At 34.2% G+C, this 25877-nt stretch overlaps 1 protein-coding gene across 1 annotated transcript in view; it reads right to left on the minus strand.

Moving 5' to 3' along the window:
* HERC2 (E3 ubiquitin-protein ligase HERC2) overlaps positions 1-25877 on the minus strand; it is a 645607-nt gene that overhangs the window by 330273 nt on the left and 289457 nt on the right. The window contains exons 38-43 of the mRNA XM_089238586.1: positions 24945-25095; positions 20658-20854; positions 14745-14945; positions 12087-12231; positions 5267-5532; positions 667-943 (exon numbers count right to left, since the gene is read on the minus strand). Coding sequence (XP_089094712.1) covers positions 667-943; positions 5267-5532; positions 12087-12231; positions 14745-14945; positions 20658-20854; positions 24945-25095 — 1237 coding nt within the window. The remainder of the gene's footprint in view (positions 1-666; positions 944-5266; positions 5533-12086; positions 12232-14744; positions 14946-20657; positions 20855-24944; positions 25096-25877) is intronic.

Below are 25877 nucleotides of genomic sequence, written 5' to 3' on the forward strand. Positions count from 1 at the left end.
ATGGAAATAAATGTCTGAAAGAAAATTCACATTCCTCTGTTCGGGCAAGTGCTTTCTTTGATAGAGCACTCGCCTGGACAATGAGAAGTTGGTGGTTCGATTTCCCAGAGGAATGTGAATTTTCTTTCCAAAATTCATCTTTACTTGGTATCCAGGCAATTTTTACTCTGTCAATAACCATGAGTTTGCAATTTATGGCTTATTTGAATTTTTTGAGTTGATATTATAAAGAACACATGTTTGTGAAAGCAGCATATATGTTACCCGAGATAAGAATTAACTTCTTGGACTACAAACATAGAAACTAATAAGATTAACACAGAGTATGTAACATTTGATAAACAGAAACTTGGATCAACCTTGGTGAATCTTCAACAGAGGTCTTTCCCAGTTACTTAAAAAGAGTAGCTCATTACATAGTTTTAAAAACAAAAATATTAATTTTTTTTCTCTGTTTTATCAAAGATACCATAATAAAGAATGCATCTTATTTAAAACTAATTTTTTTAAAAACATCAAAAAATTTGTTTGGTTATCAGCTAGTTATTTAATAGTTATTAAAATATCAAATTAGTTATAAAAATATCAAATTAGTTATAAAAATACCAAATTAGTTATTAAAATATCAAATTAGTTAATAAAATATCAAATGTAAGCTCATTTTACCTAAAACTTGTAATGCCCATTCAATCTTCATGCACGAAAATCCCATTTCCATTAGTTTTTTTATTTCTGATGAGGAAAAATGAGCAGTAACTTCTCTAAAATATGGCTTATTAGAGTAGTAAGCTGCCAGGGGTGGAGGTATATGGTCCAAAGAATGATCACTTGTCCCACTGCTACTTCCAGCCTCACTATCTGGACTAGAACTGGAGTTGTGAACCATATGACATATTTGGTGAGCTTCAGACATCAGGAAAAGAATTGTGCTCAAACTTGCTGCCTGGAAGTAAAGACATAATGAAAGCCAACTTCGAAAAAATATAATGCTAGTTAACATTTTACACATACAGTTAATTTTATTAAACACTCAATTACTGACACTTATGACTACTCAAAATAAGAATGCTTATTTTATCTATATTATATAATTAACACCAATTTATCACAGCACAAAATATCTTGCAAAAAAAAGGATTTTTTATGTGTAAAAAAAATTTCAAATCATAAACATTTTATACATCATTCGCAAAAAATGAACGAAACTGATGACACAAGTTTGAAGAAAAAAAGTATTTTTCATACAGAGCTAAAAGTAATACTGTAGATAGTTAAAAGATAATATTATAGTAATCTCCATATTCTCTTTGGCCTTTGACTTCTGAAAGTAATAAGAATGTTGTAGACTAAAATATCTCTCCTCATTTCCACTATTAACTCTAGAATACTAACTCTACGTCTCAGAAACAGACTTATAGGACGTTAACATGCAGTTTTTATATATTTTAGCTAGCATTCTATGGTTAACAGGAATTGTAAAGCCTGAATAGTTACTCCTGCCAAGTTGAAGTAGCAGCATTTTTTAAATTTAGAGTTTGCATGACATTAACAGTAGTTTCTTGCTTTACCACTAGAAGTAGCTGTATGTTGAAATTATTGTATCCATCGATTATCCATCCTGTGGAATATCTTTTTTTCTTTAACTAAAAACATATTCCCAAGAGATCTGTATGATCTATCCAGGGAATTGAGAAGAAATTTTGGAGAAGTCTTCTAATACTCAATTGGGGTGCAAAGATGATTTACAAAATAGACATGCTGAAAGGCTTCATATGTTGCATTGGATGTCACAAGTAGAATCAATTTATTGATTTCTCTTATCAGCTGCAGTCCGCATTCTATTGTGCTCATTTCAACTTTACTTATTTTGTTATTTGTCTTTTTCAAAAATGTCCTTGTCTTTGGCATTTAAGAGAAGATTTTGTCTTCTAACTTACTCCAAAAACTTCCAGGAATGGATAGTTTGATCCTTCAAAATTGTCAATCAGTTTCATAAATTTCTCACAGAACTCAGAAACGAAAGTCAGCTAAACTCATATTTTACAATCTAGAACTTCATTTTCAAAACATCAATAAACTAGAACCACTAATGCCACCTAACAAATAAAACTGTTACAATTCTTGGATTGAAATTAGTAACAGGATTTTGATTAACATGTCATATAAAAAAAGAAATATGAAATGATATTAGTTAATATTTTATACGCATGGTAAAAAATTGTTAGTAAAACTAACGAATTGTAGCTATTGTAGGCTTTGTGTGATTACAATCAAAAACAATATGAAAGCCAAGGACGGCTACAGTTAATGAGTTTTATTCATGTTGTTTTACCATTGACAAATAACAAATGTTAAAATTTCGAGGCAAACTTGATCATTTAACTAATATTATTACTTATAAAATATTAACTAATATCATGTCATATTGTTTTTTTCATGCAGCACATTAATAAAAATATATATACTAAATTTCAATCGAAGAATTGTAACAGTTTTATTTGATAGGTGGCGGAAGGTGTTATAGTTCATTGATGTGTTTCTCACATGTAAGTGTAACACTGTACTATATAATATTTTTCAACATTTTTGGGCATATTTTTGCCAATGAAATTTTATTTTCACACGTTTATTGGTTATGGACAAAAGTGCCTAAGAAAGGCGCAATTTTTTCATGGTGAATAGATTTACAAAATATGGCCGTTTAGAGTCTGTGAATGCTTCTATGTACACAGAGTATTTTTTCTGCACAGAAAAAAATTCCCTAGTATGCTATTTATCATTCTGCACAGATATCGAAATTCTGTGAGCAAAGAAACAGGTCTGTGCAGGTATAATAAAAGGCAATGGGCCCCTTATCATGAAAAAAAAAATTAAAGGGTGCAATAACATTTTTCCTTTTTATTCCCCCCATCCTGGAGCTGAGCCCCTTGCTCAAGACTGAGATCTTTGGTCAGCCTTATTTATAGTGTAAAAAAAATAAAAACAATGAGGTTTATCCTGGGCCCCCACGCTAGAGCCCAGCCCTACCCTTGTAGGGGTCATAGCGCTCTTTTCAACCTATTGAGGATAGATGCTTGATTTCATATTCAGGAGATATTCACAGACAACACAGATGAACACCCTATGATTCAATGATTAGCATCATGATTATTTCAATTAAAGCCATATGTCAGAGTTCTTGTGCTGGTGATATTCTTCTGATGATGGTTATAATCAAAGCTCTCAATCCGTGAATATGCCTCCCAATAGGTTCACAGGGCTCAAACCTCATGAATCCCAAACATGAGTTTAACCAGGCACAACATGAAGGCCCATGGCCCCACATCCCGCAGTAGGGCCCTAGGCTAAGATCTTTGGTGAACCCCCAGTTCAGACTCTTCACTGACCCTCTAATATGAATTTGTAGTGTGAAAAACAAAAATAGAATCACATCTGATGAGAGTTATATCAGGCCCCCGAGTAAGGGACCTGCCCGACCCACCCTTTTTGTGGTGACCATGCAAAAAAGGGAAAGAACCCGATTTTTTTCATAAACCAACTTCTCTAGAGACAGGTAACACTTTTTAAAAGTGCAAGAAAAGAGGTGTGTTGAGATGAATGCAGCATTGAATAGCAAAGAGTTGAATAGCATTTCAACACTGAGAAGTGTTTCATTTACCTGCTCTTATTTATCTACTGATGCTTTCTCTTCAAAATTATTTTGATGTGTAAAAATTTACGAGAGTGAAAACATCGTCATAATAAATTTGTCATAAAAAATGCCACTCCTGTAATCATGCCAACCCAGGTGGCCACCTCGTTGCCTCATGCTGGCGCCGGCCTTGCTTGTACTCAAAATGGCGAGGGCATTTTTTTGATGACATCTTCTCTGGAGACAAGAGAATCTTCTTCGATCAGTGTGAATTCTTTGGTTTGTGGCTCTTTTTACCAATGTTCTAACAAAACTATCGTCTTCGAGGAAACTTACTTTACAAATATAGCATCTAAAAGAAGTTATTTATTTATCCATATAATTTGACCATCATATAGTCACCTGGGATGATGGACGTGTTTGGGTCTGAAGGATTACTTTCAACTTCTTTATCAATAAACATGTTTTCCTCTGAAAAGGACAAAATTAGTTCTTCATCGCTATCCTGCACTGAATAGGCACTATCATCCTCTGATGACAAATGAACAGGTTTTCTATATTTCCCGGATTTTTTTGCCCATGGCTTAGGTTGTTTGAAGCAACAAGAGTTTGGGTCATTGGGATCTTAAGTTTGAGGATCCCCATCTTCAGCCATGAAGTCCTCAACACCTATACTTTTGTTGGGGATGACGTTAACTTCAGTCCTTTTCTTTTGTCTTGTCTTGGGAGTCTGATCTTGTCTCAGACTGTGAAGCAGCTCTTTGAAAGTATTGTCAATGGACTACGATTTTATATCATTCAACAACAGGTTTGTATTTCCGTAGCATATTAACAGCAACCCTGATAAAAAAGCTTTGTTATAAAAATAAATAAAATAGATGAGGAATAGGTTTTTATATAGCATTAGTACCTGTATGGCATACCAAAACAAAAAATATATTTCTGGGTTGTGAGGTGAATAGAACCACACGAAAAAAATGCTGCATTTCTATTCCCCCGCACATTCTAAAAAACCAACCTTAAAAATTAAAAAATTCCCAGGGCTAAGTGTATTGAAATTAAAAAAATAAACAGTCTTTAAAGTTTCATATTCATTTTAAAGGCAGTCTTTACATTGCTATTTACTTTTATATATAGTATAGACTTTTACTTACCAGACAAATTCAGAGTACGTGCAAAATTTGGACAAAAACTTGTGAAGAAAACATCAACAGACAATGTTGAAACTGGAACAAAACATTATTTCCCTACTGGTTTGAAGTGTTGCCACCATAGAAAAATAATAGTTCAAATTATTTCCCAGTAATTTTATATGCATTCACAGCTATATATGCTTTTGAAGTTTTGTTTCCATTCACCCCACTGTTTCCACTCACGCCATTTTACAATATATGTTCTTCTTTCTCCCCACCCCCTGGAAAAAGTTGAAATGATGAGCCTGGATTCAACCACAAGTTAGTAGATACCATGGTCCATCAGTGAAAAAAAAGTTCTATTTGAGACCACTGCAAATGTTAAATTTGCTCTAGCAAGGAAAAAAACGTTTGTCTCCAAACGTTAGTCGCCAATAATAATGAATAACAAAGAAACTATTAAAAATTGATAGAAAAACAAGGTAATTTTTATAAAACCTACCTCTAGTTCATGCCAAGGAAAAATTATCTTTATTGGCAATGGCTGAGCAGCTACATTCAATAAGTAATTGATCAAAGTTGGACACTTTAACAAATGTGTTTCATAAGGTGATAAACCAGCAGAAATCTTATTTTCATCAACATCATTGATTTTCAAATATGGTTGTGATATAATTTTCTGCAAAATGTCTTGTGATATAACTGCATTGCCTGCTTTAATCAACCCAAATGCAAAAAAGAAGTTCCTTGGAGAAATACTTTCATTGCCTATATTAAAAGCATGAAACATTATATTAGAAAAACATTGTCAGAAAACTCTATCTATCATCAAATAAATTCATTTATCTAGAGTAATTTCATGAAATTTATTTATAAGTTTAGATAATGATAAATATAAACTGATTTAAAAATTTATTTTGCTGCTGGATTTCAAATTTCCTTTTTTTTTATCTTTCTGAAGAAAAACCTTCTGTCCTCATCTTACATATCCTATATTCAACTCTAACTACTTTACACAATTTTGTCTTTTAGGGAAAACACACAAATGTGCATACCTCCCTAAAAATTTCAAATCATTAATTTAATTCTTCAAATAGAATTGATACCAATTTAATGCCATTGAATTACATCAAATGAATTTGATGAATTCAAAGAATTTGAAAAGGAATTCTTTCAAAAGCAGTAAATAATTAAAAAAATGTCTCATGATTTTTTAAATTTCTCTTACGAGTTGAATTGTGCCATTATCACGGATGCAACTGGGGTCACCGATTTGGGAATTCTCATTGACAAGCAGCTTCGGTTTTCTGAACATTGTTCAACAGTGGTCAAAAAAGCAAATAGGTATGCTGTAAGATTTTGGAGGACATAGACATGATTAAGGGAGTGCAGAGAAGAGCTATGCATGCTCTTGTTGACACACAAGGCTTGAGCTATGAAGAGAGACTTGATTTCTTGAATATGTTTACATTGGAAGAATGCAGGTGTCGTGAAGATATGACCAACGTGTTCAAAATTTTCAACAGGATGGACCATGAGTTATTAATATGCGGTCAACTGACTGCTTTGACAAGGGGACACCAATATCAATTTTTAAGGGGCAATTCTAAGTTGTTTTGTTGCAGGGAGTTTTTCACTAATAGGGTTGTTAAATAAATGGAATAGCTTATATCCGGAATAGTAAATTCTAACACAATATATATATATCATCATCAATCACAATCATTTTGAATCCACTGCTGGATGAAGGTCTCCTCTAAATTTTTCCATTCTGCTCTGTCTGATGCTTTAGCCATCCAGTTGACTCCAGCCACTTTCCAGATCTCGTCAACAGGGCCGTCTTAAGAGTATCATGGGCCCCCGGGCCAATTGATTTTTCTGAGGCACTACCAAACAACTTTTCAAAAATTTCAACCAGATCTCATTTTTATGAGGCCCCTCTTTGCTTGAGGTGCCCGGGTGGGCCCATGCCTTAAGACGGCATTGCTCATCAATCCATCTTGCGTGGGGATGCCTTCTCGGGCGTTTAACACCACAGGGTACCAACCCAGAATACTTGTGGTCCATCTGTTGTCCTGTCTTCTTGCAATATGTCCAGCCCATTTCCAATTTAGATGTTTAATTCTTTCCATGATGTCAAACATCTTTGTGTGGCTTCTTATCCAAGTGATTTGTTTTCTGTCTCTTCTTGTGATGCCTTCATGATACATCTTTCCATTCTCCTTTGTGTTGTCTTGTCTGTACTGTTTGGTGAAGATTTTATAAATTACTGACATGAGACTGATTGGTCGATAGTTCTTGATATCCTCTTTTTCACCCTTTTTGTAAAGAACCATCATTGCGTTATTCCAATCTTCAGGCACATCTGATTTTGTGACACAATTTGTGAACAAAGCAGCTAGCATATTGGCAAATTCTTCTCCTGCTTCTTTAATAACGTCTATGGAAATCTCATCTTCACCTGGGCATTTCCCCTTTTTCATACATCTTATAGTCTTGTAGGCTTCCTCTTTCAGCACAGATGCTACTTGTACAAAGTCGGCTCCATTTTCTTTTCTTCCTGCTCCCTTTCCTTTATTCCAATCCTGTTTTTCATGTTTGTATAGAGTATTATAAAATTGCTCAACAATACTAATGATTTCATTTCCATATTTTGTGATGGTTCTATCTTTCCTTCTTAGTGGAAAAATTCCCTTTCTCCCAACATAGTTTCCGTTTTGCTGATTTTAAGCTCCTAATATTTTCCAATCTTTCTTTACAATATCGCAATTAAACTTCCTGACATTTTCTGTAATCCACTTTCATACTGTCTTGCAAAGTTCTGCATATTCCACTTTTCATTTAGGGTCATTCTTCTTAATCTGAAATTCTGTCCGGTCTTTCATAAGTTTCTTTGTTTCTTCTGTTATTTTCTTCACCGGTTTGATTTCTTTTTCTCCAGCGATTCCTTTTGCTACTTCTTTTAGGGTAGTGGTTAAAGCTCTGTTCATCGTGGTGACATCTTGTTCAGCTTCGGTGGTGTTATATAGCAAATCAAATCGATTCTCCAGCTCTAACTGGAATTTATATTGATGTTCTTGAAGCTTTACCATATCTATGACAGTTTTTCCTGTATTGAATTTGTTGAGAACACTGCAATCTTGGATCATATGCTTCTTATTAGATAGGATGTAGTCGATCTCACTAGTTGTTCCAGTTGGGCATCTCCAGGTCCACTTTCTTTGGGGTTTCTTCGTAAAAAATGAATTCATGATGCATAACTGTTTGCTCTCTGCAAATTTGATGAATTGGTTTCCTCTGTCGTTTCGTACACTGTAACCATGACTTCCAACTGAGCTTTCACCATTTCTTCTCTTTCCAGTTCTGGTATTGAAGTCACCCATTACTATTTTTATATGATGGTTTCCTTTACTATACAGTCATCCACTTCTTCCTCAGAATAGCTTGTTGTTGGTGCATAGACTTGTATAATCTGTATTCGGTATCTGCTTGATATTTGCATAACCAGCTTTGCAACTCTATCGGATGTACTATCAAACTCAACGATGTGATTTTTCCACTTTTTATGAATGAGAAATCCTACTCCACCGGTTCTTCCAATATCTGTTCCTCTGTAGTAAAATACATGTCTGATGGCAAGTTCGTTTTTTCTCCTCTCCTTTTCTTCTTATTTCACAGATGCCTAAGATGTCCCACTTTATTCTTTCCAGTTCTTCTTCCAACTCCTGCAAACAATTTTCTTAAGAAAGAGATCGTCCACTATACATGGCCAAAATCATCGTCTTATGGCAGCCTGGTCCAACCCAGAGATTCTTAACACCCTCTGTCTTCATGCCTTGCTGGTTGCTGCCATAACCAGGGACACTCAGACTGCTGGGGACTGAGGGTCTTAGTTTATTGACAGAGTTCATATTTCTTTTTAGAGGGTTTTTGGCCGTAATCCTTCATGCTGGCCAGTGCGGATTGGAGGAAGCCCATCCGCGTCTGTTCACCACGTGTTAAATATGGCTACTTGCAGGCTGCACCACGAGAAGGTGCGGATTGGACTTTAAGCCTCTACTCCTAGTCGATTCCTTCAAGTCTTCATAATGAAGCAATTAAAGGGTCTTCTCCTAGTTAACAAGTAAAGACTATTCAACAGCCCTACAATAAATATATATATATATATATATATATATATATATATATATATATATATATATATGAGTTGCTTTATTTTAAAAACATATGAGATCCATATTTGTTATGGGCATCATTTTCTCAGCCACCTCATTGGGCATTTTGCCTGTTGTTGCTATCTATCTTTTAAATTAGTATAAAATATTGAGAGAAGAGTATAAATTTTCCCAATTTGCAATATCATTTGATCATTTTTGTTGCACCACTGTCATTTTCTGCACACGAGGAGTAATTAGAATGGGACCTACGAATTTATTGCCAATTCCGAACGGAAGGCTTGTTTTTTATACTCATTGAGAAGTTGGTGAGCTAACCTATCGATTTTTTGCTGCGGTCAAGATGCCGTTTTTGTTGTACCCCTGTCAGTAAAGTTTTCTGACAAGGACAAACAGGGTATCGAACTCGCGACACCTCTAAACAACCTTTGGTACTTCAGGCGAGTATCTTATTGACCTGGGCTACTGCACCCTGCAATTTACAATAAATGATTGCTGATGGCAACTGCATAACCTAAATGGTGATTTTTAATGTTGAAAAGTATCAGTTAGGATCACTGAACAAATTATTTACATCAATGTTGCATTGATAGAGTATTACTATTTCGTACGACATATATGTACAGATAAAAATAATTTGACTAACAAAAATAATAGAGGTTACACATGCATCATAATAAAATTCAAAATGATTTTGATGCACCTCCCCCCAAGAATTTTCTTTAACAAGATGCTTTGAAAATTATTTTGTAAAACAAATTAATTAATTAATTGATTAATTAATTGTGTATTTTCGTATTCATGTATTACATCAGATAATTTTTGCTGCACCCATCATCATTTTTGCGCATAAGAGATAATTAGACTTTAACCTATAGTTTATTGTTGATCAAAATTAACTTGCACTTATATTATGAAGACAAAACTTTATATGGTATATAGCATTATACAGGGTGAACGTGGCATGTTCTGCTAAATGAAAGGGGGTGATAGATGAGCCCAAGTGGAACATGAAACACCCAACCAACCCTGTCCTATCTTAAACTGTTTTTGAGTTATGATGGGTAATCAATTATGAAAAGAAATGTTTCAAGTCTGAAAAAAAATGAATTTATGAAGTTTCTGAAAAACATACAATTACAAAACTAACTTGGCAATTCCGCAAACACCCTTGCAGCTATAATCAGTAAAATTTACCAAAAACTTGCCCATTGCACCAACTTTTGAAAGAGACTACAATAAACCATATTGGTGTTGTGATTCAGGAGAAATTTAGCCTTTTGTTGGCAATGCATGACTGAAATCAGCATTTGTCAAAGTAAATATTCAAGGAAATTCAATTTTTCAGAAAAAATCCTGTAACGTGACAATACCTCTATCATCTACAGGACATTAGTATTAAATGGCAAGCTCTCTCTCTTCAAGTGCTGATTTCTCCTGAACTAGATCAGCAATATGGTTTATTGTAGACCACTTGTTACATCACTGAAATCTACATTTTTCGAAGTAGATTTATTTCACGAAAATTCAAAATTGATGGTTACAGGTATGATTAACTTTGGTGACACTTTGAATTTTCAAAAAAAAAAAATCCTATAAGGTGACACCATTTTAATTAGGACATCTAGATTTCTTCTGAACTAGAGCACCAATATAGTTTATAGCAGGCCCTTTTAAAAGCTAGTGTAATGGGTAAGTTTTTGGTAAATTTGACCAATTGTAGCTGAAAGGGTGATTGTGGAATTTGTGATGAAAAATCTTGGCGACAATTCGTTCTTAAACTTTTTAATCTTTTAGTGCTTGTAGTTCGCCATTAAATCCAGATATTTCGATGAAATTGATGTCACTTTATAGGATTTTTTTCTGCTTATTTCAAGTATATGCTTAGTGTGCATGTAAGTTTTTGAGAAAAGTTGGGTTTTTTTTCCAGACTTGATTATCCACCATAACTTGAAAATGGTTCGAAATAAGACAGGGTTGGTAGTGTGTTTCAGGTTCCACTTAGGCTCATATATCACCCCCTTTCATTTGGCAGAACATGTCACGTTCATCCTGTACATAGGCTTTATAAGAATAAAAGTCAGTATAAAAAATAAAAGCAATCACTTTCTCATATGTGCATTATTTAACACTGCTTCCCATAGTGTATCACTCTACTCTATAATTAACACTAATGTTCTCACAGCCCCAAAGATGGTGAAAATGCTTCTACACATGCAAAATAACCAAATGCACCGTTTACAGGTGAGGCACATTGCCTCACTATGTGAAAAAACTGATCTGTACATGAAAAATAAAAATCAGAGAAAACATTGTATACAACTATGTTTTCTAACAATGATTCAAAGATACTGTTACTTATTGTTGCACTTTCCCAGTATTTGAGAAGCATTAGAAGTCAAAACATGCATTCCTGTGCCTACAGAACCAGCTTATTTCTCCGATCCATGACAAACTAGAAGCTCAGGTTTGAGTCTGCCATTCTTGATCTCCCAAAGTGACTCCTTCTTTTCCCCCAAACAAATATTTTGCTTGGGGTGGGGGACACTTCTCAAGTCCATAAGAATCTTCAACCATGAAAAAAAAAGAAAAGAGCATGGGGCGAGATCTGACAAAGCAGACTCAAATCTTAGCTTTGAGTTGGTCATGGATCAAAAAACTAAACTGGTTGTAGAGGTACAGACATGTGATATGTTGACTGTCAATGCTTCAAAGTTTCAGAGAAGTGTAATGATCAGTAACATAGGCATTACTACTGCTATGTATATAAAGCATATATGTACTTCATGAGTATTCCTCTGAGGAAATTTTTACGAGTTAACTTACTTTGTTACAGATTATGCTCACATACATTAATGTTGAGAAAAATGTTTTCCAAAGCATGGAGATTTTTTGGAAAAAAAATACTAATAATAATAATGAAATAAATATGCTTTATTTATGTTTGTCACCATTACTTTTAATTAAACAATTCCAATGCAAAATGTGATGAACCCTAACTTTGATTTCAAATATCAATTTTGAAAAAAATGATGCGAGAGAAATGGTGAGTAATTATTTAACAAAATTTGTCATTTTATCCCAGCTTTTTTATTCATAAATTTTAAAAAATATTTCCTATACATTAAAGCAAGGAATATACTTTACTTTGAAAAGGTTCAATTGGTGAGGAAGGAGGACTGTTAACAAATGATACTGCATAATTCATGGCTTTGCTAAATAAAGTAGTCCATATTTTCAACTTTTCTGGTTCATCACATAAATCACTCAGATCAAACTGAGTAGGTTGGACCTGAGATAGAAACACAAAACATGAAATATCCAGAATGATGCAAACATCTCATCGAAATATCAGTTTTGAATTTTCAAAATTCAATTTCTCTATTAAGGTCTATTCACATATTACTATTACGACCTGTCTCTACTCAGAGAGATACATCTTGCCTCTCAAAAACATATCATATTCTGAATTGCAGCTGATGGAAGATATTTTTTGAACTGAGATGAGACAGATCTCTCAGGGTAGAGATAGGTAAAGACTGATGTGTGTGAATAGACCATTAGCAAATATGCATAGACTTTCTATTGCAAAATGAGATTATTATCAAGTGGTTTCAATCTCCATCTGTATGTAGGTATTCTCTGTATGATTCTATTTTTTCGTATCTGATATCTTTCCCATTCAGTCAACTCAAGAAAGCTTTCTGATATCATTATTTTATCTTGTTTAGAGAGTTCCATCTTCAATCAACATCTACTAAACACAGAGCAGGCAGACCTGCAAATGCTGTAATGCATACACCTTCCACTTTTACTACTAATTTGTACAATAGATTGCAGCACTTCAAAGACATAACATGCAAGTGTCAGACATTAAAAAATGCATTAGAGAAGACATATGCTCACAAAACTTACTGGCTTTCATTTAGTAGAAATTCCTCAGATGAATGTTTATAAGTTTCATGTGTGTTTAAGTTAGTAGAATAGTCGATTCGTATTCCTGTGTTACATTATATAATTTTTGTCATACCATGGTTCAAATTAGTAGTATAATATTTTCGTATTCCTGTGTTACATTATACAATTTTTGTTGCACCCATAGTCATTTTTGCGCATGAGGGATAATTAGACTTTAACCTATAGTTTATTGTTAATTCCAAATGGCAGTGTTCAACATTTATTTCATATGTCTTGCCAAGAGGTTGGTACACTTTCCCTTTGATGGAAGACTTCCTGTGGTAGGAATAAATTCTATGGTTATGTTATCCTCTGTCACAGAAATCATGGTTGATATAGTGGGGTTTTTTTTACTATCCTCATCAATAGAAACCAGTGCAAGTATATACCAGTGCCCCCCCCCCCCCTCAGCGTCATAGGCGGAGATAGACTTGGAAGTCTGGGGGGGCACGATGATGTCAATTCATATATGTACATATACATTAGATCTGCCAACTTCACTTTTGACCCTGGGGGGGGGGGGGGCAATGCCGCCCACGCCCCCTCGTATCTCCGCCCATGTCCAGAGTCAAAGGTGGAGTCGGCTGATCTCATGTACTTTATATATGTATATATGAACTGACATCATCATCATCATGCACCCCCCCCCCCCCCAGCAATAAGTTGAAGCTATAAGGTTGATTCAAGGCAAAAGAATTAAAAAAAAAACTGATGTATCAAAATTGGTTGCTTGAAGTTTGCTATCCATGATTTTTAAGAACAAAGAGGAATTGATAAAATTTTTCAGGAGAGGAACTGAAAATCTGCAAGAAGAGATTCAAAGAAGAAGCAGCTCTTTTCAAACGGTTTGAAAAAAAGGGACAAAAAAATTTTCCAGTGACTGGAACCTTAATAAATTACATTTTGCATGCATAATAGGTAAAAATTATTTTGATGTATCACTTTCAACATCCACAATCATATGAAGGAAAAAAAACAATTACCAAATATATTTTGTGACATATTCAATTATGCAAGAGTTTAATTGAATTTTTAACCTTTTTTTTTAAAAAAAAATATTAGTTTAATCCCTATTTATTTTTAAAATGCTCAAATTACTGAAAGATGCATATTGTGCATTTAAATTATGTTTCATTTTGCTTTAACACATCATTTTTCAAGCCAGAGCAATATAAAAAATTTAATTTTCAAAAATAATTTAGCTGTTTATTCAGACTTATTCAGTATTAAAATACTCTGCTGCAAAATTATTTAACAGCTCAGTACAATAGCAAACAACCACAAATGAAACTTGAAAGTATCAAGAGCCAACAATGTTGCTTGGCTGCCGGAGAAGATAAAGATGGATTTTTATGATACCCTTTAGCAATTAGTGTATTTCAGCTAACATAAGTGCATCTTATGGAAGTTGTGATTGAGTTCAGAAATGCAAAAGATTGCTCCAGCACCAATTTCAACAATCCAGAAGCTATAAATTTAGTATTTAATTGCTTTAATTAGGATGTTGGCAACAATATCAGTAATTTAATTTTTTCCAGGTAAGGAGATGTATTTTTTTATAAAATTTGTTGCTTTGAAGCAGGAGTATTTTGGCATTAGCAAAGAAGGAAATTCCTCTTTTGCTTATATCAGTTATAATGTTATGACAAAGGTTCATTCAATGTTTCAGTTTAATTAACATTTTCAAATAGACAAACAAAAACTGAAAATAAATTAAATGAGTATTATTGAAGTAATTCACAACATTATGAGATTTTTCCCATTATTTAGTCTTTCAATACCCATTGTAACATAGCATGATTGAGTAATTCTGTAATGAATGCAAATAAAATTATTTTTGATATTTACCATTGATAAATGACTAAAATGACGGCATAGATATCTGTTTTGTTCATGGTTGTAAACTAAAACTTTTCCAGAAGAATTAATTTCTGCAATTGTACATTCTCCAAATTTCTCATCAATAACATATGCTCCAATTCTAATATGCTGTTCAATTCCCCCGATAACAGCCAAAGCAGCTTGAGCTGCACAAAGGAAATCATAATCCTAAAAATGCATTTATCAGATATAATTAACATCACAATTGATGAGCAACCATAAGATTTTAAAAATATGAAATTTACTGAACAAATGTACTGATACAAAAATTTACTGAAAAATAAAACAGCAGCACACATTCATAAATGTTGCTAGAGTTTTTCCCAAAGCTCAAATATTATATTATAGGGGAAAGGTGGGTACGTACACATCTAGTGGATTTTCAATTATAAAAATGAAACTTGAACAGATGAATCCCTCAAAAAACTTTCTAAGACACATTTTATTAGATCAAAAATAATTATGCAAGAAATGAAGGCAATAGGTTCATAAACAAGTTAGTTATAAATTAAAAAAAAAATGGTGTGAATGCATACTCTTTCCTGCCTTGTTGGGTAAGAGTACGCATCAAATTATTTAACAGTAGTCCCAAAACAATGCCCTCTTAACTTTATAATTGGAACATACCTCATGCCTATGCTGACCATATTTTCTCGAGAGAAATACGGGAAATTGGGATTCTAAATATGGGAAAATACAGGACATCGCCAAAAGTAAATAAAGTTGCCAAATATTGCCAAAATTACATTAAAAAAATAAAAATGGTGGGAAATGAAGCATTACTGCAAATTGCAGCAGATTAAAATGAATTCCATGAAATAAAACGTTCATCAAGACGAATACGAGAGATTAATGTTCTTGGTTATAATTATAATTATTATAATATAATTTATGAGTTGAAAAATAATTTCAATCTTTGACTTCAATAAAGAATGAAAATTCAAGTAGGCTTCATGTAAAAAATGGGAAAAACCGGAACACGTTTGCCAAAAAGTTGGGATGGCCATAAAACAAAACATACTGGGAATGTCCCAGGAAATACAGGACGTATGGTCACCCTATTCATGCCCCACTCTTCACATATTCCACACTGAGTCTTATCTTCATAATAGGATTGTTCACAAGCTGAGCAGATGGACTTCTTGTGACATGGTCAAATTTGTTGAAGGAATCGATTTTTTCATAGAGTTTTTAAAAGTTGTTTTCTAGTGATTTCAAGGCTTTTTTAATGCAATAATTTTTTTTCTTCCTTTTATAGACTCGATAAGCATTTGATATCTTCACCTCCAGATATCACTTTATTTTGAATGATGGAACTCACATCATAGTTGTTTGTTTACTCTTAGCCACACATCTGTTGTACTTCTCAATTGCTCATAAATAGCAACACCCTAAGATAGAGTTGAATTCTAATTTCTCCATATTTTTTTGGCAGAGAATGCCTTTCAAAATAACTTAAACCTTGAAAGTTTTAATCAATCTCCCATCAACTGAACAATTAAGATTCTTTCACAGAAATGTTACATACTAACATGACAAAATCACATTTTACCTAATAAATGGAGGACATCCACTATCAATAATGGTGGTTTTTTTAAGGGGTCTCATACCTTTTAACGTGGTAAAAAACCATGCTCTAATAGAAATATTAAAATTACTCTATTTAACCATCGATTTATTCCAAATTTTTCACACATATTTTTGATGGTATGTGCTATCCAATGCTGGTATAAAAGTTTACATCTCTTAGATACTTAATCTTTTGTAAATTTTCAAAAAAAAAATAGATTAAAAACAACTTGCATGCATGATAAAATACCATGACATCAATGTAATTGAATAAAAATTGATTAAAAATAAAGGAAACTTCAATTCATGAAATGAAGCAAAGGGTTAAGATTTCATTAACTCAATCTTATTTAAAATTAAATTTTAATTTCAAAAATTTTTGGAATTTAAAATTTAAACTTTAAAATTTAAACTTTAAAATTTAAACTTTAAAATTTAATTTTAAATAAGATTGAATCAATGAAATCTCAACATTTTGCTTCATTCATGAATTGAACCGTTTCCTTTATTTTTAATCAATTTTTATTCAATTACATTAATGTCATGGTATTTTATCATGCATGCAAGCTGTTTTTAATGCATTTTTTTGAAAATTTACAAAAAATTAAGTATCTAACATATGTAAAACTTTATAGTACATACAATCAAGAACATGTGTAAAAAAATTTGGAATAAATCGATGGTTAAATAGTATTTTTAATGATATTTCTATTCAAGCATAGTTTTTCGCTACATTAAAAGGTACGAGACCCCTTTATATGCTTCAAAACACGTGTCAACTTAGTTATGGTCACTTTTACTTACCCTGCCCAGCAAAAAAATGCATGTATACTTTTACCCACCTTTTCCCTAATTATGCTGGACAACAATGAAATTATTCAGACATGAAAAAATACATTTCTAAATGATTTTGACCTCCTGAACACAAATATCACTAGAAAAAGTTTGAGGCTTTGATAAATTGGGTCTGATATCAAAAGAATATTACCATGTTGCCAGTTTAAAACATGCTTTTATGCTAGGTCAGATGAAGAACAAAAAAGCAGTCAATATTCATTCTAAACGGTCAACATCTGAAATTTATAGAACTAAATGAAGCGTATTCTGGTTCCAATAGAATATCTCTGCAACATAAAATCACATTGGATGAACTAAACAAACTTGTTCATGATTTCTAACTATCAAAAACCTAAGTAGAAGTAAAAGTAAGCTATACTGGCATCAAGCCCTTTAAGAATGGAATGTCATGGAAGAGAATGTTTGAGTGACATCAATTTTTTCACTCGTAATTATCACTGAACTTTTCAAATCGGATATTTTTTGTTTTTTCATAATTTTAATAGTTCGTTGCCAGAATAACACACCATTTTCAAGCATGGGGATTATTCATTGATTGTCAAAAAAGAGTCAAGGTGGTTTTATTACGTAATGGAAATCAGTTTCCATTCATTGCTATCAACCATGCACTCTCTATGAAAGATCTGCTGTGCCATCATGTGGGCATCCTGCTATACTCCTATCGTGAGGATGCAGGTTCAAATCTGGTTGGCGGCACAGTGATGGTTCTCTGAAGTTTGCTTTCCATCTTTGAATCTTTGAGGTGTGAATGCAACCGTCTCCTATTTAAAAAAATCTCTCAGCAGAGAACAGGCAGACCTTAGATACCATACTTAAATTAAATTAAAATTCAGGCGTTTGCCATTCTCACGTCAAAATATGAATGAATGAAGAATATGTTCAATGAAGACAGAGGGCAGCACCAGTATTACACAAAACAAGTACGACTCAGATGTTCTTGCATGTATCAATTTGTCAGAAATTCCCAAGAGTAATATGTACGAGGTAGATGTTTGATTTTGTAGTAGTAGTCCTTATGAAAGAAACCTATGAATACCTAATGCTCATTCTATAGAGGATTTGTTACAGTAAATATGACTGACAAATCTGTGCACACTTAAAGGTAATGCTTCAGTAGATAGGTCCCCAGCAAAGTTAAATTAGGCTCTGTTGCTATTTTTGTCAGTGAAACAGCAAAGAAAACCATTTGCACTACCCCAAGAAAGACGTCTTCAAGAGAATCTTCAGTGCTTGGAAAAGCGAATCTGAAATAAAAGTACTCTCCACTGACAAAATCATATAACATCATCTTACTAATTTTATATATCATGTCAGGTGTTATAAAAAACTTGGTTTGTTTTTGTGGATGTTGTGTTGGTCCTAAGATTAGAAATTAAAGTGACCTTTGTTGAAAAAACTGGGACATTTTTATAAAATATGGAAATTTTTTATACAGTGGTCACGTCAATGAGCAAGTGGGAACGTTAAATATGAAATAAATATTTTTTTTCAACATCAGGTATAAACAGACAAGCATTTAGGGAATGTATACTGCTCTAATCTTAGGAATTTTTTGGGTAAACGTCATTAAAACGAAAACAAAAATGACAAAAAATTTGTTGTTATATCCAAGTGGGTTGCTTTTTATTGACATGATAAGCAACGTTCATCAACATTATTCTCTAAGGAATCAGTTCAGACTCAGAATATTATACGTTACAGCAAAAGCATTGTCTCAACCGAGGTCATCATAACTGAGTTTGACCGTATTACAACATAATTTTTAGTAAGAGGTGACTACCTCTGAAGCAGGAAAAAATGTAAAGCCCCTTCAGAATGAAAAAATTTCGAACCCCCTTCCTCGAGAAAATTCTGCGTATGCCTATGACAGAGATACACTCGTGATTGTCCGTATATTTGTGAATATCATGTCGCTTTTGTATACATGGGTAAACATTACGCTCTTACTAGAGGCAAAGTAGCAGGGTGAAATTTTTCAAAAAGATGTACTGCATAAAAGCTCTTTTTGCAACTTTGAAAGTGGAAAAATCAAGTTTATCCCCCCACCTTCAATACATTCCAATCATGTTCCAAGTTGCACGCATGTAAGTTTCAACGTATCATCAGCAAGAAGCGTGCGAAAATATTACGTTGCATCTTTACTTTTTGTTTTTTAATGGAGAGAAGGACATCAGAGTTATTCTTAATTTCTCTGACAGAACCAAAAGTAAATTAGATTCCGCTTTTGTCTACAGAATTTTGCCAATATTTTTACTCCTGTCCTTGTTGAAAGTCAGCATAACACAGACACCCCACCCAAAAAAATGACACCAGGCTGGACCTAATTTCATTTTTTTACAAGCTTTGTTCTGTCACCCTTCTTGCAATCAAAAATCAACAAAGATAACCTACTTGCTGATGCTAATGTAAGACTGGAAATGGGGCCTGATTTTTTATTAATAAAGCTTATTTGTTTTCATATCAAGATACACGAATGTTTATACCTGGGAGCACTTTCCTTTCTGATTTTTAATGTTGTCTTCTAAAGTAAAAATTGATATTAATAGTTCACTTCTACAAAATAGAAAATCGAGAAAAGGAAAAAACTGAAAAGAAAAAAATACTGAATTATACTTACATATTTGTGAATTATGTGCATGAAATGAATTGTATATTTTTTATCTATGATCACCAGTATGGATCATATCATCCCTTGGTGATTTTATTTGTTCTCCGAGATGTATATGATGTATGAATAAATGAAATATATGCAGTTTTAACTGCTAAAACAAATATCCACTTCTCTTCTATTTTTTTTAGATCTCGAACCGGAAGAGAAAAAAAATGCACACACCTGATTTATTATCATATTTGTTATCCACCTACAGACGTCTTGGGAAAGCACATGTTGTCTTGATATTTCTTGGCCTATTATATGTTATAGATTACATGATTATCTTCGGTGCTGCATGGTTATTTTATGGTATAATAGTCTTAGGGAATGCAAAAGTATTCCAATACCCACAAAGACCAATCTTCTAGGGGAGGATAATGAGCTAGCTTACTAGTGTCTTTGAGTTATTCTTTTAGAAATACAAAATGGTCAAAAATGGCTTCCCAACCTCGTGATGATGTGATTATTGCACCTTTTACATTACTTTCATTTCCCTACTGCATACAAAACAGCCCCAAAGAAACATCATGGTAATAAATATTCTCATATTAATATAACATAGATAACAAAACATTCAATATAAACTAAAAACAACGCACACACACACAAATCCAAGAAGCACTACTAAATAAGGGCTGTTAGATATCTTGGCGAGCAGAATAAGAGTCAGGAGACATTAAATTGGATCAAAGTCTGAATATGAAGTTTATACCATTATGATATTGGAACTAATTTCATAAAAAATATTGAGAGAGGAAAAAAAGCGGTATTTTGAAAACTACATAAAAAAACCAACTCACCCAAGAATTAATAGTTGAAAAGTTTTCAGTGAGTAATGATAATGTTTGCAACATATATTGATTTATATAAGGCTTCCAAAAGGACAATCCTTGTAAGCATCTCATTAATGAAACAGTTTCTTCAATTATGGTGCCACAATGTGTGGCAGATAGCAGAATTCTAGCTCTAGTAACCCACTTTCCTCTGTAAACTACATCTTGAAAGAAGAAAAAAAAATTAGCATAGACAATATAATAATCAATAAAAATGAATCTGCAAGTGCGTATACAGGAGAAAAATAGAAAGCAGTAAGTTTAACTATTTCAAAACTTTGCAAAATATAAAGCATTTGTAAAAATATTCAAAAAACTGAGTCTGATAGTAAAAAAATGACAGACTATGAGATTGTTGATTTAGATTCAGATAAAAAGGAATAAAATCCTGACTCACTTCACTTTGAAAAATGGAATCCCTCCCCCACATACACTGAAGAGCCAAAAAAACTGGTTCACCTGCCTAATATCATGTAGGGCCCTGCGAGCTCGCAGAAGTGCCGCACCCCAACGTGGCATGGACTCGACTAATGTCTGAAGTAGTGCTGGAGGTAATTGAAACCATGAATCCTGCAGGGCTGTCCATAAATCCGTAGGAGTTAGAGGGGGTGGAGATCTCTTCTGAACAGCACATTGCAAGGCATCCCAGATATGTTCAATAATGTTAATGTCTGGGGATTTAGGTGGCCAGCGGAAGTGTCTAAAGTCAGAAGAGTGTTCCTGGCGCCACTTTGTAGCAATTCTGGACGTGTGGGGTGTCACATTGTCCTGCTGAAATTGTCCAAGTCCGTCGGAATGCACAATGGACATGAATGGCTGCAGGTGATCAGACAGGATGCTTACGTACCTGTCAGAGTCGTATCTAGATGTATCAGGGATCCCATATCACGCCAACTGCACACGCCCCATACCATCACAGACCCTCCACCAGCTTGAACAGTCCCCCGTTGACATGTAGGGTCCATGGATTCATGAGGTTGTCTCCATACCCGCACACGTCCATCAGCTCGAAGCCATTGGAACTGAGACTCGTCAGACCAGGCAACATGTTTCCAGTCCTCAACAGTCCAATGTCAGTGTTGTCGGGCCCAGGCGAGGCGTAAAGCTTTGTGTCGTGCAGTCATCAAGGGTACACGAGTGGGCCTTCGGCTCCGAAAGCCCATATCGATGATGTTTCTTTGAATGGTTCACACGCTGACACTTGATGGCCCAGCATTGAAATCTGCAGGAATTTGCGGAAGGGTTGCACATCTGTCACGTTTAATGATTCTCGTCAGTCGTTGTTGGTCCCGTTCTTGCATGATCTTTTTCCTGCCGCAGCTATGTCGTAGATTTAATTTTTTACCGGATTCCTGATATTCACGGTACACTCGTGAAATGGTCGTATCTGAAAATCCAAATTTCATCGCTACCTCGGAGATGCTAGGTCCCATCTCTCGTGCGCAGACTATAACACCACGTTCAAACTCACTTAAATCTCAATAACCTGCCATTGTAGCAGACAGGATGCTTACGTACCTGTCACCTATCAGAGTCGTATCTAGACGTATCAGGGGTCCCATATCACGCCAACTGCACACGCCCCATACCATCACATGTAGTGTCCGTGGATTCATGAGGTTGTCTCCATACCCGTACACGTCCATCAGCTCGAAGCAATTGGAACCGAGACTCGTCAGACCAGGCAATGTGTTTCCAGTCCTCAACAGTCCAATGTTGGTGTTGTCTGGCCCAGGCGAGGCATAAAGCTTTGTGTTGTGCAGTCATCAAGGGTACACGAGTGGGTTTTCGGCTCCGAAATCCCATATCGATGATGTTTACGTGAATGGTTCGCACGCTGACACTTGTTGATGGCCCAGCATTGAAATCTGCAGCAATTTGCGGAAGGGTTGCACATCTGTCACGTTTAATGATTCTCGTCAGTCGTCGTTGGTCCCGTTCTTGCATGATTTTTTTGTTGGCCGCAGCGAAGTCGTAGATTTAATTTTTTACCGGATTCCCGATATTCACGGTACACTAGTGAAATGTTCGTACGTGAAAATCCAAATTTCATCGTAATAGAAATTGTACGATGATATATATAAACAAGGAAAAATCATTTCAGGGGGCACATCAAAATAACTGTTTTTAGTGAATATATGTATAGTGTAATGACTGGTTAGACATCATATTATCAGTGTTTAAAAATCCAGAAATAGAAACAGATGAATTAAAGACAGAGCATGACATTGATGAAGTGGCTATCTCCAGAGTTTTCAGTTGAAAAGTCAACTGTTGCTCACATACAATTTACATTTAATGTTCATTGATGAAGATTGTCTGAGGTATGAAGTCCTGGTTGATGACATCATATTTCAAGGCTGGGTATCTTTTAACAACATCAATCCAGATTAGTTTATATTACCCCACTTTGGAATTTGCAATGATATGTTTTACTTTAACTTTTGAAAACAATGGTACTCTATAGGCTCCTTCTATATCTGTTTCTTGGGTGATCTAATATAAGTTTAGTTTTTATTTGATCAAATATTTTTAGAAGACATTCATTAACTTCCTCTGGTAGGGTCAGGCGGGGTAATTGGAAACAATTTTCGTTAGTTCGAACATTACACATAATTAATCTGCTAGAAATAAAAATTTGCTTCTTTTCAAGGATTAAACCTATTCTGTACTTCTTTAGAAACTACTACTAGGAGGTAACCAAAGTTAGTAAGTTAATTGAAAGCCACCTAAGCCTGCTTCCAAGTACACCAATATTTTGGAGTAATTGAAAACATGCATTTCAGAGTCTCTAGGGGAGTCTCTGTAGGTGTTCAGGCTTCTTCAACACAAACTTTGGATGGCGTTGCATGAATTCACTGTACCAGTCATCTCCCAATAGCCTGTCACAGTACCTAGTTCCAAAATTATTTTCAGTTACATACTTCTGAACAACTGTTTTCAACTCCATTCTATTACATGGAAATCCCATCTTGGATCGAGCAATGAGGCATTTAGCCAAACTCCATTTCTGCTGAGGGCAACCTGTACCCATTTTATTAATGTTTATCTTCTTTCCCTCGATTCTGTTGTATATATTTGTGATGGGCACACTGGCATTTTTTTGTGCCAATAAATTTCAATAGGAATGCCATTTTAACATTTACGGAACGTCTGTTTCAAAACGTGCTGGCGCGTTTACGTTCTATGTTAGACCATGCATTCTTTTATGACAATTGTTTAAGAGGTGATAGTACGCACCAATATAAAGTTTTCTCATCTTTTCTGAATCACCCTGTATTCTCTCCTGATGAATATCTCTTTTGATTTATCCTTGCAGAATGATCATCATAAATTTATGCATAATTTTTTTATGTATCCTATTTCCACAAGGCCGTAGCAAATGGGGGGGGGGAAAGAGCTTAGGGGGTCTGGTCCCCTCACCACGAAATACAAGAAAATCACTGAAAAAAGGTGAAAAAGTGGCCTAATTTATTGTTTCCCTCTCTTTGGTTCTTATTTTTTCCCTCTTTTCCACTTCCATTTACTCCCCGAAATGCAAGTGGTCTTTCTCTGAACGAAATTTCTGGTTACAAGCCTACATTTGAGCAAAAATATTTTAACTTTTATCATGCAAGAAAAGCCTCTCTCAGCATGTGCTGAACCATTTTTCTTACCTGATGGTCCTTAATTACATTTTATCACCATGAACGCAATATTTACTGTTATATATTTCACAACTGATGTTAGATTTGGGTTGCTGAATCCTAACAGTGTGTTTGTATGCCCAGCATGCAATTAAAAGCACACTATTACTCATAATGTGTAAAATCATGAAATCTACGTTTTACCAATAAATGCTTACGAGAGCTACTACTGGGAAGTTGAATATTCTGTTCATGACAAAAGATCAGTAAGAATAGAAGTCAGAAACACTAGAAAAATGTTTTGAATATAAAACAAAAGCTACTTGACTAATACCAACAAACATGTTTAAATTTAATTTTAATGACATTTTCAGGTTGCTTCGAAATTTTGAAGTCTTGGACATTGTTTTGAAATGCTTAGAATGAGAATATAATGAAAATATTAGAATTTTCCCACCTTCATCAATATAGTCATCACTTCAGTTGTATAACAGTGGTTAATTCCAGAGTTATCACCATAATTGCTTTATGGTGATAACACTGGAATGATGCACAAGCACAGACACATTAATCAATTTATGTAAGGAATCAATTTAACTAAGAAATTTGAAAAAATATCTTCACTCACCAGATGGTTTTATACTTGGATCCGATTCAAAACAAGCAAATGCATGTGATATAAGCTGAAAAATCTGAGATATCACTTCTTGGTGTGTAAGAATCAAGTTTGGTGAATTCCATGATGATAAAACTTGCCTCAGAAGCTTTAAGGTTTGCACCTGAAAACATTTAAATCAAATTATAAATTTCTCAAATATGAATGAAAAAATGGCACAGTGAAATCTAGAATCAAGTGAGAAAAAAAATGCATTTCAGGGGTTTTGAAATATAGAGGTTTGCAGGGTAATTCGACAGTAGAGAATTGTGTTTATATCAACATCACAGAAATAAATAACCCATTAACCTTTTAACTCTGACAGAGATTGCCAGCTACTTTCACTCAGTTGCCAAAATGAATACAGTCAATGTAGCTTATTAGAATCATGGATAATGTTATCATTTGAGTATTATCATCACTTTTACAAAGGACGGTAGAAAGGACCAATATCATTACACAGGAAAAAAATCATTTACAGTTATCAGGACTTTCCTTAATATTATCAATTTATTTTCTGCACATTTTGAAGCTAAGATATAACCAGATTGATTTTTAACTGTCTAAGTTTCTATTATCAGCTTGCAATACTATGTAGATGTAGAGGCTAGAAAATGCTCTACCCCCTCTCTTGTTGCAAACATTTCCATATGATGAAAAAAGTCCTTTCTTTCAGATGACCAGACTAAGATTAATTTTTCAGAGAGACTTTTTCAAGGGATCTATGACACATATTGTAGTTTGAAAAAAATATCGTAATTCGAGATACACATTAAAAAGTTCCATTCTAACGCCTCCCGATGGCTGAATGTAGGATTTTGGCTCAAGAGAAAAAAAAAAAAGAATGATTGAAAAATTTGTAACCAATTACATGGGGGGGGGGGGAACGAAGTTTTCCCATTTTAC

This window comes from Pholcus phalangioides, unplaced genomic scaffold (assembly GCF_987345545.1).
Source record: "Pholcus phalangioides strain wild (caught in Gottingen) unplaced genomic scaffold, Ppha-v1.0 ptg000011l_1, whole genome shotgun sequence".
NCBI lineage: Eukaryota > Metazoa > Arthropoda > Arachnida > Araneae > Pholcidae > Pholcus > Pholcus phalangioides.